This window comes from Mizuhopecten yessoensis, unplaced genomic scaffold (assembly GCF_002113885.1).
Source record: "Mizuhopecten yessoensis strain PY_sf001 unplaced genomic scaffold, ASM211388v2 scaffold11151, whole genome shotgun sequence".
NCBI lineage: Eukaryota > Metazoa > Mollusca > Bivalvia > Pectinida > Pectinidae > Mizuhopecten > Mizuhopecten yessoensis.
Genome location: NW_018408905.1, coordinates 631,326 through 651,166, shown reverse-complemented (window position 1 = coordinate 651,166; position 19,841 = coordinate 631,326). Strand labels below are relative to the sequence as shown.

The 19,841-nt window shown below is 34.8% G+C and overlaps 2 protein-coding genes across 3 annotated transcripts in view; one reads left to right on the top strand and one right to left on the bottom strand.

Moving 5' to 3' along the window:
- LOC110466966 (RNA polymerase-associated protein LEO1-like) overlaps positions 1 to 11,597 on the bottom strand; it is a 42,217-nt gene extending 30,620 nt beyond the window's left edge. The window contains exon 1 of the mRNA XM_021523799.1: positions 11,405 to 11,597. Within this exon, the coding sequence (XP_021379474.1) occupies positions 11,405 to 11,582 (178 nt within the window). The 5' untranslated portion in view covers positions 11,583 to 11,597. The remainder of the gene's footprint in view (positions 1 to 11,404) is intronic.
- LOC110466968 (mothers against decapentaplegic homolog 3-like) overlaps positions 1 to 19,841 on the top strand; it is a 28,922-nt gene that overhangs the window by 6,666 nt on the left and 2,415 nt on the right. The window contains exons 2-3 of one of the 2 annotated variants that reach the window (XM_021523800.1): positions 3,186 to 3,233; positions 18,591 to 18,784. In XM_021523800.1, coding sequence (XP_021379475.1) covers positions 3,186 to 3,233; positions 18,591 to 18,784 — 242 coding nt within the window. The remainder of the gene's footprint in view (positions 1 to 3,185; positions 3,234 to 18,590; positions 18,785 to 19,841) is intronic. The other variant, XM_021523801.1, reaches the window with a different exon arrangement.

The window sequence follows — 19,841 nt, the reverse complement described above, 5'->3', positions numbered from 1 at the left end:
ATATTATATCAATACACTGTACATATTCAATTTATTGAAAAAACATAAATACAATATTTTATGATATATTCAACCACAAAATTTATAATACATAACATTATTAATTTTCTTTACTTTTCTACTAAACACCAAATAGCCATCGGTATCTTTTCACTCTGAAATTTAAGGTTGAAAATAAAAATATGTTAAACTCCATTATTATCATGCAACATTTGTTATAGTCCTTTACCAAAAAAAATATTCCGTAAAAAATCATGTGTTGCTGTACATTTTGCAGAAATATAGTTGTTTGAAGTTTAAATGTTTGACAATATTAAGAAACGACTACGATGGTTGAACTCCGAACCTTTACATTGCAAAGCATACACTTTTGTTTATGGAAGTTGTCAAATAGGAATTATACAAGCAGGGCTTCAAAATGTGTGTTCAATGTATGAACAAAAAAACGGACAGGGTAAATAACTCTAGAATGACTGGCTTCATCTTTCTCTGTTACCCTTGAATATGATTAAAAAAAAAAAAATCTCTTATATTTAAAAAAATAATTACTCTTGTAGGGAAAAACAAAAATGATGAAAAATGATGATCATTTCCAGTACTGGCACCAACTTGTTAAATTTAATTAAATTAAATACACAACATTTGATATAGCACCTTATCTAGCTAGAATAAGCCACTTTCAAGTGCTTTACAGATCATAGATTTATAATTTAAACAATAAATAGTACATTAAGTACAATTTTGAGGAACTTTCAGGAGCTGCCTGATCAGACGCTAACTACCAGTCCTATGCCACTAGACTAATACCTCCCTATGTGTGTATGCCTGCGTGTGTGATGGAGATGTGTTATGATGTCACATGATAAAAAATGATGCCCAAATTTTCTTCAAATCTATGATTGGGACCCTATTATAGTGATAAGTGACAACTAATTTTCAACTTCTATGCAGTACTTGAAGATGTTCTTCAATTGCATGCTAGCAATTAAAAGTTACTTAGGATATAATACAGAATGGAACAGATATTATGATAAGAATCTATAATTTTAAGATATGGAATGGATTATGATGTATGTATGAAGGGAGAGCAATACATACATAGGATTAATATTGCAAAGATGCAATAACCTGAAAATGGTAAGAAAATATTTTCTACAGTTAAAATTATTTCATACAGTACAAGTAATTTCATATTCAATGATGTAGTACTTCTTCTTTATTATATATCAAAATCATAAAAAAATCCATCTGATTTGAAACCATTTACCTGCTAATGTTGTCAGTTTTTTGCAGTGGGTTGTTTCCCTTGGACTGTAGTAGGGCTTCAGTAGTCTGAAATATATCTACATGTATACACATAAATATGTATATATATTAGCTTCCCGATTAGATACTGTTGACATGTATATTGGAAGTGTTTGTTTTAACCTGAAGAGATATATAGTGGATAGGGTAAGCAGAGAAAATAAACTGATCCTAATTTCTTTTCCAGAAACCATTAGCCAGACTTCTTGTCTATTTCAAATAAATGCTTGTACTACTACTGTTTGCAGTAAATATGAGGATATTTTTTATGCCTACAAACTCTTGGCTATGCATGCATAGATCTGTCATATTCTGTTTTAATTTTGATGCAATGTTTCAGGTTGTAATCAGGTGAGATTTTAATTATGCAGATTTAAAAGTTAAAACTGTTTTCACTGTTTTGTGTGAAAATTTTCTGTGCAATTTCATAGATTTTTAAGTTTGTTTCTTTAAAAGTTTATGTTTTGACAATTATTTTATCATATCCCGTTTGATTATGTATTGATAAAAAAGTTGGACTTAATTAAGATTTCAGATTTAAGAATATATGCTACCTTGTTTGTTATACATGTCATTTGTGTACAGAGTTACCTCCCTTGAAGATATGCTACCTTGTTTGTTATACATGTCATTTGTGTACAGAGTTACCTCCCTTGAAGATATGCTACCTTGTTTGTTATACATGTCATTTGTGTACAGAGTTACCTCCCTTGAATATATGCTACCTTGTTTGTTATACATGTCATTTGTGTACAGAGTTACCTCCCTTGAAGATATGCTACCTTGTTTGTTATACATGTCATTTGTGTACAGAGTTACCTCCCTTGAATATATGCTACCTTGTTTGTTATACATGTCATTTGTGTACAGAGTTACCTCCCTTGAAGATATGCTACCTTGTTTGTTATACATGTCATTTGTGTACAGAGTTACCTCCCTTGAAGATATGCTACCTTTCACATTATACTTGTATCTTTGCATTGTATAAGAGTAATACCTCCCTAAAAGATAAGTTCTACCTTATAGGCGTACACTATAAGTATGTTTTTGTTTTAGAGTTATCTCCCTTAATGCCATATTTTACTTTTTAAGTTATCTCCCTTAACCCATTCACCCCCAAAGTCAAACTTGAGCCTTACCATTTTAAAGACTCAGCAAGTCCAGTTTTAAAATGTAGGGGTGAATGACTTAATGTCATATTCTACCTTACAAAGACTTGCTGTTCAAAATGAAATATTGTGATACTTGTTTCAAAAATCTCATATGAAATTGTTAAGTCATTTAAGATCCTCTATTTATGAAGCATTATAGACATGTGTTTAGATATTTATGTAATAGCAAGGACTAAGGAGATGTATCTAATATTCATGTAACATTAAAAAGATAGAATAGCACAGTTTTTCCTACTTCTTCATTGGTTGGATTTAAATCATGCAGAGGTAATGATTCTGTGATGTATTGACCCTTTGTTACTATTTTAAGAAACAGCAGGTTAGTATTCTCTTTATGACATCAACTCAATTATAAGGACTTACAATGTATCTCTGCCAAATGAAGTACCTTTCTGTAATGAGTTCCTTACATTCCATCTTGTTTTATGATAAGAAAGTATTGTCATATCTTATATAACAATTATGGGCATTTTTAGGTGAATATGTGGTTATATTGACCAGGAAAGAGATATTGACATTGACTGTTATTTGGTAAAATGATATTGCTTTCTCTGGTTAATACAACCACAAGTGCACCTCAACCAAAGTCCATAATTGTTAATTATGTCTTCGTAAGGTAGCCTATATTATTAGATCTCACAAGTTTGAAGACAAGTCCAGTGTTATTCTATAAATAGTTTTGACCATTTTGTTCCACATCCATTTCAGTCATGGTGCGCGCTCTCCCCTTCAATTGGTTGCCAGGGCAATGGAAAAGTGAGTTTTTCATTTTTCTATTTTAATTCTTGCATCGGGGTCTCCAAATAATAATAATTATAATAAATTGGATAATTGAGTTTGGGTAAAAAAAGATAATTGAAAAGGTTAATTATGATCATTTGATCAAAATCTGAGAGGGATTAATGATTACATCTATTGATAAGTTTGAAATCATATGATAATTATATAATAATAGGATTTATGTTGTAACGTTGTGACATCAGTACTGTAAATGGATGTGTTGAAGTGCAAAAATGTGTTACATTGTTTTTATGTTGATGTGCATGCATGTATGTATTGTATACAGGGAAATTTTCACCACAGTTTAACTTTTGTCTTTTTTACCCTTCGCATTGAGAACAAGTTATGCCCACAGCATACCATATATAATAATTACATGTGGAGGCCAAAATTAAGTCTCGACTAACATGGATTTTACCGGTGGATGGCAAATATTTGACAGAAGAAAGTTTCTCAGTATATTACAACACATACAGTTTTTGTTCTGTGTCCTGCTGTTTTTCAATTTAACTCATTCACCCCTGAATTTTCATAATGAACTATTCCAACCTTTGAATTGGGAGTGTTCAAATGTGTCTTCAGGGGTGAATGAGTTAAAGGAGAGAATACTATTTGTTCAATCGGTGGTTTCCAGATTGTTGAATCTGTAGTGTTACATGACTTGACACTTGTGTTGACCTGAGATTTCAGTGAATTTTTTTCCTGAGTTTGATTGCTGAATATAGGCTGCCTCCCCTAGCAGAAGAAAGTGCTTTATTTTCCCTAAATGAACAAAAGTGAGAAATACTGCCCCAATTTCAATAAAATAATGTTATGTTTTCCCAATTCATGTAGGAACATATGCTGTTGTAAAATTAAGATGAAAAAAACCCCTGGATTTATTCATGAATGCTGCAATAGTAAAACTTAAGAACAGTTTACTATAATTAATAAAGTGTAATAGTTCAATCAGTTAAATCTTCATAATTACATCTTTCAGAACAGTATCAGATGTACCCCATGTTGAATCAATATTCTATATTTGTATACTTTGTTTGTAAAATTGGCAAAATATTGTTTATGAACAGTGTTTAAAATTAATGATTCCCTGAAAATTAAAATTTTCACGGTTAGGAAATTATCCAGTTTTTCGCATCGAGTAATTTAGCCCGAATATATCATCACACAGCTTCGTTTGTTTATAGATTATGTAGGTTATTGTTAAGAATAGATACAATCCAGAATCAGTTCCATATTGCAGTCCATATAAAAGGAGCTATAAATCAAATATTTCCACTTGGAAAAAAATCCAATTTTACCATACATTGTATATCTTTTGAATATCGTACTGAGATTGGCTGTAATAAATGATTTAAACTTTAAAACCATAATGTGAATATGAATGAATTTGGAATGTTAGCCACAGTCTTTATAAATGGACTAATACTTGCCCATTCTCATATTAGGAAGGAGACTCCCGATTTTGGACCCTGAAATAAAGTATTTTCAATCGGTGAATTTGCTAGACTATTTCTATATTCTTAGATCTAATGATTTCATCTGAAAGAACAACTGAAAATATGTCATTTTAGGGTTATTTTGTCTCAAAGGGCTATATACACACATTTTGTTCATGTTTTATTTTGAGCATGCAGAATCTCACCCATGGAAATTTTAAAAAGTTGACAAGTATGTGGACTTATAAGAAGTATACCGAGTGCTTACACAGGTGTAGAAGTATACTGAGTGCTTACACAGGTGTAGAAGTATACTGAGGTCTTACACAGGTGTAGAAGTATACCGAGGGCTTACACAGGTGTAGAAGTATACCGAGGGCTTACACAGGTGTAGAAGTATACCGAGGGCTTACACAGGTGTAGAAGTATACCGAGGGCTTACACAGGTGTAGAAGTATACCGAGGGCTTACACAGGTGTAGAAGTATACCGAGGGCTTACACAGGTGTAGAAGTATACCGAGGGCTTACACAGGTGTAGAAGTATACCGAGGGCTTACACAGGTGTAGAAGTATACCGAGGGCTTACACAGGTGTAGAAGTATACCGAGGGCTTACACAGGTGTAGAAGTATACCGAGGGCTTACACAGGTGTAGAAGTATACCGAGGGCTTACACAGGTGTAGAAGTATACCGAGGGCTTACACAGGTGTAGAAGTATACCGAGGGCTTACACAGGTGTAGAAGTATACCGAGGGATTACAGGGGTGTCCAGTGATCAATCTACATACAAGTCCAGAGTCCTATACTCGTAGAATTTTGATGGGACTCAGAATTTCTTGAAATACTTCAATTTCACATTGTGGGACCCATTGCTTTTAGTAATACAGTTGAAAATGATCCATGAAATTAAAGAGTTGAATGATCACTGATGTCATATAGGATCTTATGGATTATTGAGACCATCAAATGTTGATCATGGAAACATTATGATTGGTAAAATGACTGTTTAATCCTCTTGCCTTATGCCTCTGGCAACCAATTTTCAGGTTTTAGCAAGTGTAAAATTTTTGCAGATTTGCCAAGGAAAAGTACAATATTTTGCTCTTTTATATGTCTATAGTACAGGTCTAGACAATAAGGGAAGCTTGATAGTCCGAGACTAGTGAAATCTCCAGCTGGACGAGTGGTATGAAAAACCGCTAGCGTGATTGACTGGTCAAAATTTGATATTGCTTATCTTGTTACACATGGATCTCCCAGACTAGCAGTGATTGTTGTGCTCAGTTTTACTGTCAAATACAGGCTGTTTCTCCTAACTAAATAGTGCCTTATTTTCCCAAATTGACCAAAAACTGAGGAATATATTCCCTATTTCAATCCAAATAATGCTATATTTTCCCAATTTATAAAGGAACAGGCTGTTGTAAAGTTTAGGTAACAGAAACACTGTCAGGGTTACTGGAATTTACACATGGACTAGTAAAAACATGAACACTACTACTGAATTAACTAGTGGTATTACAAATAAATTTTTCGCCCTGTTGCTGAATTTTGTTTCAGAAGTGTTTTGGTAAATTTGATTCAGTCATCGGTACAAAACAGTGCTTCTTTATTGATAGACCTCAGTCTACTTGCCTTTTTCTTGCTTGTGGCAATTTTGATTTATATACACAAAATAGAGATTAATATGAAATCTTCATGATGGACCTGAGCTATTGATAGGCCGCTAAACCCTATAGAAGCCAATTCTCATGAGCAAAATCTTTTATTATTGTTATCATATTATTTTTTAAACAGTATTATAGGATATTTTATTTAAAAAAATTAGGAAAATCATTTTGACTTCTTCACCCCTGAAATTTCACAATGAACTATTCCAACCTTTGAATAGGAAGGGTTCAAATGTGTCTTCTGGGGTGAATGAGTTAATTTGTACCTGCAATTGATCGTTAACTATTGTAAACAACGAAATAGATAATTCACAGGGGTGAAACTGCCTTTGATTTCATAAACATCTTATTTCATAATCTTTAAGTAGAAAAACTTCACAAAAATATATCTTCTAGAAAATGTAAGAGCACTGTTACAGCATGATACAAAATATATAATAAAAATATCATTTTCCCATACCTGTAAGTCAAAGTGTGTGATTGTGGGTTCTCAAACGGTCTAGGAAAAGATTGATTTTGGTGTCGTCCGTTTGGTCAAACATGGCCTCCATCGTTTGAATATATGTTTGCCGGTGAGGTCTGTTACGTCACGTATGTTAAAAGATTTGGCCAATATTTTTTCAAGCAATAGAGAAATTTTAAGATTGCAGAAGCCTTGAAATACTACCCATACCTGTTGCTATCCACATATCCTTACTTGTCCTGTTAAAACATAGCGTTAGTCCTTTGCGGAGAAATTGGCAGGGATATTGTTGTGTGACATGGCTGAAGTCAGCCTCCGTGGGTTACTTTACCTTCATACATATATATAGATGCCTGTTACGTCACACCAGTGTGCAACTCCGTGTACGCATTAAACCCACCCCACCCCCCTCTCCTCCCAAAAAATAGATTTCAATATCACCCATACTTAGAACTATTGTATACATATACCTGTATAGTTCCTTAACAACAAACTTCACCAGAACTCAGAAAAGGAAGAAGATACCCGATTGGCCTGTTTCCGTGGCAACACCAGACCTGCCGACCCTGTGAGCATGCGAGCGGCCATTGCTGAGGTTATTGGCTAGGCTGATGCCTTAGACATGCTCTCTCAAGCTCGTTCTTTTTTTTTGTACGTAAAAAAAATCTATGATCACACAGCTTCTGTTGGCCGTTGGGATAAAGAAAAGTCTATGTAAGGCTACAGAGGCCGGAGCGTGTGGATACATTGATTTCTGACTACATGTAGGTATGCTATACAAGGTCCCCGTGTCACTAATGTCGGGTATTCCAGTGAAATGCCTTGAGGCCCGGGGAAATGGTATAATATATATCACCAGCGTGTTTCAAAACCATTATATATATGTACAAATGTTTAAGGGTATTTTTTTTCTATAATTAAATACACTATTAGTGTATTACCATATCTTGGAAGCTAATAGAATGAACTGCAGAGGTTTATTTATCCCATTTTGATGGGGTTTTACTGAAATTTCATTGATTTTTATCCAAATTGTATTGGGTTTTACATACTTGCCTATTGTTAATCTAAGTGATTTTTAGCTATCTTGTTATGTTAAGTTGTTACATAATGCCTTTGCATTTTGTGGGACATTTTGTACCGGTGTATATTTTTTCTTATGACTGTTGCATATAACAAAAATACATAGTTTTCATCTACAAACACAATACTACAAGTATGTATTGATTTTTATAGAAAACAGATATTACGTACTTTCTGATATTGATCAATAAATCATTCTCTTTTATAGTTCTTGGCTTTATGTAATTATGTACCATTTGGCCTAGATGGTATAACACTCTAACGCAACAGGATATCATTAGATCCATCATTGTTCGAACTTAACGGTAAACCCATAGACATACATCATGAAAAACACCAGGAACAGTAAACCCATAGACAGTCACTATGAAAAACACCAGGAACGGTAAACCCATAGACAGTCACTATAAAAACACTAGGAATGGTAAACCCATAGACATTCACTATAAAAAACACTAGGAACAGTAAACCCATAGACAGTCACTATGAAAAACAACAGGAACAGTAAACCAATAGACAGTCACTATGAAAAACACCAGGAACAGTAAACCAATAGAGTCACTATGAAAAATACTAGGAATTGTAAACCTATAGACAGTCACTATAAAAAACACTAGGAATGGTAAACCCATAGACAGTCACTATAAAAACACTAGGAATGGTAAACCCATGGACAGTCACTATAAAAACACTAGGAATGGTAAACCCATAGACAGTCACTATGAAAAACACTAGGAACAGTAAACCCATAAACAATCACTATAAAAACACTAGGAATGGTAAACCAATTGGCAGTCACCATGAAAAACACTAGGAACAGTAAACCCATAGACAATCACTATAAAAACACTAGGAATGGTAAACCCATAGACAGTCACTATAAAAAACACTAGGAATTGTAAACCCATAGACAGTCACTATGAAAAACACCAGGAACAGTAAACCAATAGACAGTCACTATGAAAAATACTAGGAATTGTAAACCCATAGACAGTCACTATGAAAAACACTAGGAATGGTAAACCAAAAGGCAGTCAACATGAACAACACTAGGAACAGTAAACCCATAGACAGTCACTATAAAAACACGAGGAATGGTAAACCCATAGACAGTAACCATGAAAAACACTAGGAACGGTAAACCCATAGACAGTCACTATAAAAACACTAGGAATGGTAAACCCATAGACAGTCACTATAAAAAACACTAGGAACGGTAAACCCATAGACAGTCACTATAAAAACACTAGGAATGGTAAATCCATAGACAGTCACTATAAAAACACTAGGAATGGTAAACCAATACGCAGTCACCATGAAAAACACTAGGAATGGTAAACCCATAGACAGTAACTATTAAAAACACTAGGAATGGTAAACCCATAGACAGTCACTATAAAAACACTAGGAATGGTAAACCCATAGACAGTCACTATAAAATCACTAGGAATGGTAAACCCATAGACAGTCACTATCAAAAACACTAGGAATGGTAAACCCATAGACAGTCACTATAAAAACACTAGGAATGGTAAACCCATAGACAGTCACTATAAAATCACTAGGAATGGTAAACCCATAGACAGTCACTATTAAAAACACTAGGAATGGTAAACCCATAGACAGTCACTATAAAAACACTAGGAATGGTAAACCCATAGACAGTCACTATAAAAACACTAGGAATGGTAAACCCATAGACAGTCACTTTAAAAACACTAGGAATGGTAAACCCATAGACAGTCACTATAAAAACACTAGGAATGGTAAACCCATAGACAGTCACTATAAAATCACTAGGAATGGTAAACCCATAGACAGTCACTATAAAAAACACTAGGAATGGTAAACCCATAGACAGTCACTATGAAAAACACTAGGAACGATAAACCCATAGACAGTCACTATGAAAAACACTAGGAACGATAAACCCATAGACAGTCACTGAAAAACACTAGGAACAGTAAACCATAGACAGTCACCATGAATATTTGAAGGGGTCTGTCAGAAATCCAAATTAAATAGACCTATTGCCTTTTGTGTGAGAATTACACTTTTGGCAAAAGGGATTGTTTCTCGATCAAGGGAGCTAAGTCCTATCATATTGGCAAAAGGGGTACCGGTTACCCCACAAAACAGGTTCTACTGTCTTGGCAGAAGGGTTTGCTAATCAATCAATGGAGGTTGTAACACATTGGCAAAGGGGTTTTTCTGGCAGGTGGTACTGTTTTGGCAAAAGTGTTTGTTTCTCAGTCAAGGGATGTCCTATTGTATTGGCCAAAAGTGTTTGCCTTCAAGACAGGTTGCACTGTTTTGAAAAAAGGGTTTTCCCAATCAAGAGATCTAGAGGTCCTATAATATTGGCAAAAGGGGTTTTCCTACCATGTATCGTATATAACATATATTAGGAGAATAGGGTACCACAACTCTCTCCCTGTATGTAAGTTTTATGAGAATTATTGGCTACGAGTTGATCTCTTCACATGTAACACATCAACACATAATATGATAATTATACAATTTCAATACCATAAACATCCACCGTTGTTCCTATACGAAAACACACATGTGTATGACGAAAATCACATGATCATGCACTCACATCCTCATACACTAAACAAACAAGAGAGTGAAAGAGGGAGAGTTACTTATATTGTCCAGATTGTGATATGTTCAAATACACTATCTCCTTTCTAACTGTCTGTCTGTGTCTTTGTCACATTCTCTCTCTTTCTCTTAAGAGTCTAACCCTCCAACTTAATTGAAATCACAGTCTCTCTCTTTCCCTTAGAGTCTAACCCTCAACCTTAATTGAAATCACAGTCTCTCTCTTACTCTTAGAGTTTAACTCTTCAACTTAATTGAAATCACAGTCTCTCTCTTACTCTTAGAGTTTAACCCTCCAACTTAATTAAAAAAAAATAAAAAAAATTGACTGGCTGAATTAAGTTGGATAACTTGGCCTTGATACCATTATATATTTGATACAAATAAAATGTTTTTGAATAAAAAATGATTGAAAAATACACAACGTTAATAACATAATCAACAGAGCTTTATCTTATGAAGGATTCACCCCTATGTAACTTTAGTAGACTCTGCCATGCATTGATCTGGATGAGTCCATTATGGTCTACAGTGGTGAAAGGGTTAAGGATACAACCCTATGAATACAGACTTTTTTAAATAGACGGGGTAGTTCAGAAATGTTCCTGTTTGTTATATATAAACCTGTTTCCCCATGTATGTATTTGACATCCTTATAACCTTACCAACCTTGAAAATCAATATCCCCACTCTCCATTTTATATAAAATAAATTATTTAGCATATAATCAAAATAAAAAATCCTGCAGATAAAAACAAAGATTGCGGTCAGTAAGATTTCTAAGTTTTACTTATACAAAGCTGAAATAAGTGTGTCACCAGTACTTATCAATAAAGAAAATAAATTAATTGAGACTATATATATATATATCATTTTGATCTACTTACAATGTGTGAATTGTCTGTAGTTCCGAGTCGTCTGTCCGTTTTGCGGTGATGTAACGTTGATCAGCCTCTCTGTCACTTGACTTTGGCACACCAAGGCACCTCTGTCCATCCTGTTGATTATAGTAGCCATCAAAGCTCCAGTCAGGGATGAGGCGGGTCCCAGTAATATATCCGACATATTGAAATGGTCACGAGAGATGTTTTGTCTAGACTAGTGTGACCAAGGGAAACAGGTGCATGTCTATTTTTCAGATGTTATATTTCCATACTATGTTGATATAAATAATTTATCCTGAAATAAAAATAAAATTGTAAGGTCATTTTTAATCATTAAGATTATAACTACCAGTAAGATGCAAGAAAAAAAATGAAAAACGACTTCTTAAGCTTAAACCCAGATGTGGCCATTAGAAAGGTATACCCCTGGTTCTGTATTTTATATATATATATTTCAAACATGTGATGAACTTCCCTTTCTATTACAAATATACATGTATATCAGAAATTTGCCACCAGTGTTGTTTTTAAAAAGTAACTTTTAGTTCAAATGTTCGGGTTGATTTGGAAAATTGATATTGTTTGCAATAATTTTTTTTCTATCTCTGCAGGCAGTTATGGGTATATACAAGAATCCTATGATTTGTGTAGGAGTTTTCTTGAATAAAAATTAACATTATGTGAAATCAAATAGCTAACTAAATGTTACCAATGCAAATACTGTTGTTTACATTACTCAATTGTGTCTTCAAATTATTGACCATGTTCAAAGTAAATTTCATAATGAGTATGAGATGGTTTTCAAATTTTGGAAATCTTTTCTATTACGAGTAAAGCTTTAAAAAGTTTCCCTTACTGAAATTTCAACGCTTTCAATGCTGAAATTTTATAATGAACTATTCCAACCTGTGAATTGGAAGAGTTCAAATGTATTATCAGGGATGAATGAGTTAAGGATCACCGTACCACTGCCAAAAACTGCAACTAAGAACTGGAAACTGTTTTTTCCGGCATAAGTATAGTTTTGATAAAGAAAACCATACTGTACAGGACATTAATGAGGAATAATAAAAATGAAATAAAATATAATCGATTATAGTGTTTTGAGAGTAGAAATTCTGTGGAGCTAGACCAGGATTTGAACCCAGGACTTCAGGTTGTTATACTATCACTCTAACCAAATAATCTGCCTGGCCATCAGAAATGTCCTGCCAAAACTGTTATTCAGATATATCCTGACGTAAGTTAAGGGGAGGTTACTGTGTATAGGAAAACCACAGTGCAGTGGGACAGGGATCCTGATGTAAGTTAAGGGGAGGTTACTGTGTATAGGAAAATCACAGTGCAGTGCGACAGGGATCCTAAAGGAAGTTAAGGGGAGGTTACTGTGTATAAGAAAACCACAGTGTAGTGGGACAGGGATCCTTAAGGAAGTTAAGGGGAGGTTACTGTGTATAGGAAAACCAGTGTAGTGAGACAGGGATCCTTAAGGAAGTTAAGGGGAGGTTACTGTGTATAGGAAAACCACAGTGTAGTGGGACAGGGATCCTTAAGGAAGTTAAGAGGAGGTTACTGTATATAGGAACAACCACAGTGTAGTGGGACAGGGATCCTTAAGGAAGTTAAGAGGAGGTTACTGTATATAGGAACAACCACAGTGTAGTGGGACAGGGATCCTTAAGGAAGTTTAGGGAAGTTAATGTATTTAGGAAAAATCACAGTGCAGTGGGACAGGGATCTTTAAGACATTCAATGCAAGTCTGTACTGTATGTATACTGTATACAATGTATACTGTAGTATACTGTATGTATGCTGTATGTATGCTGTATGAAGCCCGTATGAAATACATCCTGTATCATCTGAAATGCATGTCCTTGTTTAAATTTTGTTCTTTTGCTGTTGAATGAAAGTTGGATCGAAATGAGGGCAAATGCCTTACTTTAGGATTAGCAGCTAAATCGAGAAAAGAATTCCACAGATAAAGGGAGGTAACTTATGGGTTTAATTTTATACTTAATCTGGAAATGAAACTATATATTTCATAACACTGTCAATTACCTTACACAGAGCAATTATGTTAAGAGTGTTAATGCTTTCCTTAAATGTGAAAACAAGTCAGATTATTTTTTTCATAATGGATGCTGGTGTGTAGAAAATAACAAATATGGTATCTAATTAATATACCATTACTAAAAATTGTAAATATCCATTTTTAATAACACTGAAGTTTATCTTGCCTTACACATTCATATTTAGTTTTTTCCGCCAGATTTTGGGTAATGATATGTTACATAGTGTTGTATTTCAAAGCAAGGAGATGCTACGGCTGACTGAGCCGTTTGTTATTTGATATATTGATGTGCCTTAATATGTATGTAAACATCAATTGTCGCTGAACAGACGAGGTCTGGTGTGTCCGTCATTGTGTGGTTCCTAATACTCCTACTTATGCACCAGGCTTAAAACCTCTCGTACGCGACCTGCTTACATCAGTAATGATGTGGTGTTTTGAGACACACATGTTATGATAATGTTTATATATAAGGTGGCTACGGCTGATTCATACTCTACAGGGATTCTTATCTATCTACCTAAACATACAGTCTCAATAATATATATATATATAGATCTCATCCAGATCTCCACGGGCAGATTTCTTTCCATTTTCGGATTGCAAATCAATTGGTCACAGTAACCATGGCATCAAAACCCTATTGAACCAATCGTGTGATCGCTACTGGTGTTTTAACTGTATAATGATATATGTGTGGCGAGCTGGAGAGAAGTGACAGGTCTTTGTTGTGGTCTGGAGGTTGTGTGTGGCTGTAGCAGGGGGACCAGGGTATACCTCCATACACAAAACCAGACAGAATGACCTTATCTAGGCCAACTCAGCTAGGTCACCATGTCTGGGTCACTCCGCTACTCGGGGGCTCCCCACGGGGAACTCAAAAATATATACAAACAACACAGTTACTGCATTAAAAAATATCATATTATCAAAATATGGTATAGCAAATAGAACAAGGGAATACAAAAATATATACAAACAACACATGTACTGCATTACAAAATATCGTATTATCAAAATATATTACAGGGGAACGCAAAAATATATTCAAACAACACAGGCTCTTCATTAAAAAGGAATGTATTATGGATTTAAAAGATACAAACAGGTGCATGACAATATATTTCAAAAGAAGAAGGGTATAACAAATAGAACAGGGGAACACAAAAGTACTTCTGAGATGGTATAAAGGGTGATGTTTATAAAAATAGAAAAATAAATACAGTTGTTACTAACACAGAAATAAAGTAAATAGAACTGTAACACAGAAAGAAAACAAAAACAATTAATTACTGTTGGGCAAAATGATTCTTGTTTTAAATACAATGTTACAAAAATGGAAATAAATAAATAAAAGTATCAAGAACTAGGGTAAAAATGTACAAACACAGAAAAATAATATTAAGTAAAACACAAAGAGATGGTAGAATAAAGAAAATGTAACAATGGTACAGGGGGAAATGAAAAATACAATTTAAAATAAAAATAAAATGTAAATAAGCAAAGGAAAATAAAAATTAAAAAAAACCAACAGAAATTAATGCTTGGTAGTAAAGGGAACAGAATTGGATTTCTCAACTTAAAGATGGAAGCACTCCCCACAAACAGACACTGGACAAATTCTGCCTATATCCAAGGTTTGATCCCTTTAGACAATTTGTGAGAATTATTTTTATCCGTCACTTTGGTAAAATTTGTGAGAATTATTTTGGTCCCCCACTTGGGTAAAATTTGTAAGAATTATTTTGGTCCGTCACTTTGGTAAAATTTGTAAGAATTATTTTGGTTCTTCACTTAGATAAAGTTTGTGAGAATAATCATGGTCTCTCACTTTAGTATTTGTGAGAATAATCATGGTCTCTCACTTTAGTATTTGTGAGAATAATCATGGTCTCTCACTTTAGTATTTGTGAGAATAATCATGGTCTCTCACTTTAGTATTTGTGAGAATAATCATGGTCTCTCACTTTAGTATTTGTGAGAATAATCATGGTCTCTCACTTTAGTATTTGTGAGAATAATCATGGTCTCTCACTTTAGTATTTGTGAGAATAATCATGGTCTCTCACTTTAGTATTTGTGAGAATAATCATGGTCTCTCACTTTAGTATTTGTGAGAATAATCATGGTCTCTCACTTTAGTATTTGTGAAAATTATCTTGGTCCGTCACTTTGGTAAAATTTGTGAGAATTATTTTGGTTCCTGACTTTGGTAAAATTTGTGAGAATTATCTTGGTACCCCACTTGGGTAAAATTTGTAAGAATTTTCATGTTTTCTTCACTTTTGTAAAAGTTGTAAGAATTATCTTCGTCCCCCACTTTGGTAAAATTTCTGAGACCTATATTTGTTCCCTGGCTTTGGTTGATATGCCAGAACTATTTTGATTCCATACTTTAGTGAGAAGGATTTTGGTTCCTCATGTTGGTAAAATTTGTGAGAATTATTTTGGTTCCTCACTTAGATAAAGTTTGTGAGAATAATAATGGTCTATCACTTAAGTATTTGTGAGAATAATCATGGTCTCTCACTTAAGTATTTGTGAGAATTATCTTGGTCTGTCACTTAAGTATTTGTGAGAATTATCTTGGTCTGTCACTTTGGTAAAATTTGTGAGAATTATTTTGGTTCCTCACGTTGGTAAAATTTGTGAAATTATTTTGGTTCCTCACTTAGATAAAGTTTGTGAGAATAATCATGGTCTATCACTTTAGTATTTGTGAGAATTATCTTGGTCCGTCACTTTGGTTAAATTCTCGAGAATTATTTTGGTTCCCTGGCTTTGGTTAATAAGTGAAATTTTTTTTGGTTCCTCACTTGGGTAAATTTATGAGAATGATTTTGGTTTCTCACTTTGGTAAAATTTGTGAGAATTATTTTGGTCCCCCACTTTGGTAAAATTTGTGAGAATTATTTTGGTTCCTCACTTTGGTAAAATTTGTGAGAATGATCTTCGTACCCCACTAGGGTAAAATTTGTGAATTATTTTGGTCCCTCACTTTGGTAAAATTTGTGAATATTTTGGTTCCTATTTGTGAGAACGATTTTGGTTCCTCACTTTGGTAAAATTTGTGAGAATTATTTTGGTTCCTCACTTTGGTAAAATTTGTGAGAATTATTTTGGTTCCTCACTTTGGTAAAATTTATGAGAATTATTTTGGTTCCTCACTTGGGTAAAATTTGTGAGAATTATTTTGGTTCCTTAGCCTTGGTATAATTTGTGAGAAATACCTTGGTCCCCCACTTTGGTAAAGTTTGTGAGAATTATCTTGGTCCCCCTCTTTGGTAAAATTTGTGAGAAATATTTTGTTACTCACTGGTAAAATTTGTGAGAATTATTTGGTCCCTCACTTTGGTAAAACTTTTGAGAATTATCTTGGTACCCACTTGGGTAAAATTTGTGAGAATTATTTTGGTTCCTCACTTTGGTAAAATTTGTGAGAATTATCGTGGTCCCTCACTCAGGTTAGATTGGTGAGAATTATTTTGTTCCTCACTTTGGTAAAATTTGTGAGAACTATATTGGTCTCTTCTCTCAACAACACAGGGGTCAAATGTGTAAAGCTTTGAATAACTTTTTCTACAGACCATATGGTAATTTGGCCATTAACTCTATAAGAGTGCGGTAAGGTATTGTTTTCTTTTCAGAAATCATTCATCAATGGTATGGTCAAGCCTGAAAAAATCAGTTTCATTTTTTGGCAGAAGTGCAGAGTTCCTTAAGTAAATGAAATACAACAAAGTCGGAACAATTAGAAAATTCTTGATGTGTTAGGGTGTAATGTCTTGTGAGAGTCAGTTTTTGTCTCCCATGTTGTAAATGTGGTGTGTGATATTGCGGGCTCAGAAAGTCGGATATATTTACTGTAACGTAATGGTCCGACTGTAACAGGTGCTCCCCGTGTAATAAGTCTGGGATCGGTGAATATCGATTGTCCATCGTATGTTGTAAGACAGTGTTTATATGATGTCTGGATCAATGGAATTGGTGAAGTTTACACAGACAACCTAGACACCGTCCAGGCCGACATTTCTCTGGGAGTACGTTGGGTTTTATATATTGTCTTTAAGCACTGCATGTAGAAACCAAAAAATTGCATTGAAAGTTTGAGCCGAAATTGTTTTGTCACGGAAATGTTTTTCAATGGTTGACTTTTCTTGTGATGTACGAATATATATAATACTTCCTATAAAATGATCAACTAATAAATTATACGATTGTTTTAAGTAACGCCCATCTTGCTTATTCGGAGGTACAGGAAATTACGTACAAATGTGTGACATCACAATGACGCGTTGAATCAGCATAATAAAGCACGTTGTCAGGAACACAAAACGTCAGTGCAATGTTAAGACCCATGTTTTCCCGTCTGAATTCCTCTGGATATTACACCCATATTGAAGTTTGGTGTTAAATTTTCTCATCCATATGTCCTCAATTAAGAGTCAATATGACTTGCCTTCCTTGTGTTCTGGCTGTAGCACCATCGCCCCAACATCATCGACTGAATGGTCAAAAAAATGCCTGCTATAGATCGGTTTTTTGCCTTGAGTAAAACGTCTCTCACATAATATATACACTGTTATACGTAATGAAAAGCTGAGGGGTAGTTTTTCACAGTTTTGGAATTGAGGCCTGTAGCTTTACTTTTGATTAGAGAAAATCGTGTTAAATATTAAAACTCCCCTTATTTACAAATAATGATTTATTTTTAATTTTCAATTTCTTTTTCTTTTTCAAGAAGGCTTTTAGGAAAAAAAATCATTATTTCCATTGTAAAAGAGGCCAACACTTACCCCCCCCCCCCCCCCCCCCCCCCCCCCCATCATAAAAGAAATATTCTGTTAACTTTTGAATCAACATGATATGTATAGATACTATATCTATACTATACTATATGAACAAATATAGACACAACAGACTTATCAATCTGGAAATTACAATTCACCACAGAAAATTTATCTTGATCCATATCAGCTATGAAAATTGTCATCATGGTGCCGAACCAAAGCTATACATCAAGATGTATTACATCACATGTTTAATATTGTATTTCTCATTGTCAAATCAGATAAGATTTCTACTCACATTTCATGTTCTGTTTCTCTTTTCCTCAGGTCCCTGGATGGTCGACTACAAGTGTCACATCGGAAGGGTCTTCCCCATGTCATTTACTGTCGCCTATGGCGATGGCCCGACCTCCAGAACCACCAGGAACTTAAGGCCATTGAGCAGTGCGAGTACGCCTTTTACCTCAAGAGGGATGAAGTGTGTGTCAACCCATACCACTACGTAAGGGTGGAGGCCCCAGGTAATATCACAATAATAAAGGTCAAGTTTCTGATAATTCTTGTCATGTAATTTCCTTTTACTTGTTTTATCTATCTTTTATTGACCCTAAAGACCTCTTCTGTGTTTTTTGGCCATTAAGAACTCAATAAATGAATACCTGAATTGTGTCAGATTACAGTCTCAAGTCTATCTGTTTCATGCATTAGGCCTTTTAAAAAGGTCAAGGTTACTGATGATTCTTTTGTGTCATGTTACAGTTTCGGCTGTCTGCTTCATGTATCAGGCCTTGTTGTTGAAGGTCATCTGAGGTCCTGTGCTGTTATGTCAAAGTTCACCTGGGTCATGTATTACACTGTAGTAAACAAAATACGGGGTCATGATCTGGGTCATGATGTCAGAAGTCTTCCGGGTGTTTAGTGGGCCATAGTCTAGAAGGTCCTGTATCAGGCTTTGGTGGCAAAGGTCATGTGAAGTCATGTTTCTGGCTGTAGTAAAAGTCGTCTGGGAGTCAGGTATCAGGCCCTAGTGTCAGAGGTCACCTTTGAGTCATGTATTGGGGTGGTTGTAAAAGTCATGTGATCAGTTGTGTTAGGTCATAGTTCAAAGGTTATAATAAATTTATTTATATTTATGCCTGGTCATTATGGTTAAAGGTCCTGGCTACTTACTTCTGTTGTTAATGTGGTCGTGAATCATGGCTTGGCCGTCAATGGTTAGATTTGCTAAGTGTCGGTGAGGGGGTGATTTCAGTGTCGGTGAGGGGGTGAGTTCAGTGTCAATGGTTAGATTTGCTAAGTGTCGGTGAGGGGGTGATTTCAGTGTCGGTGAGGGGGTGAGTTCAGTGTCAATGGTTAGATTTGCTAAGTGTCGGTGAGGGGGTGATTTCAGTGTCGGTGAGGGGGTGAGTTCAGTGTCAATGGTTAGATTTGCTAAGTGTCGGTGAGGGGGTGATTTCAGTGTCGGTGAGGGGGTGAGTTCAGTGTCAATGGTTAGATTTGCTAAGTGTCGGTGAGGGGGTGATTTCAGTGTCGGTGAGGGGGTGAGTTCAGTGTCAATGGTTAGATTTGCTAAGTGTC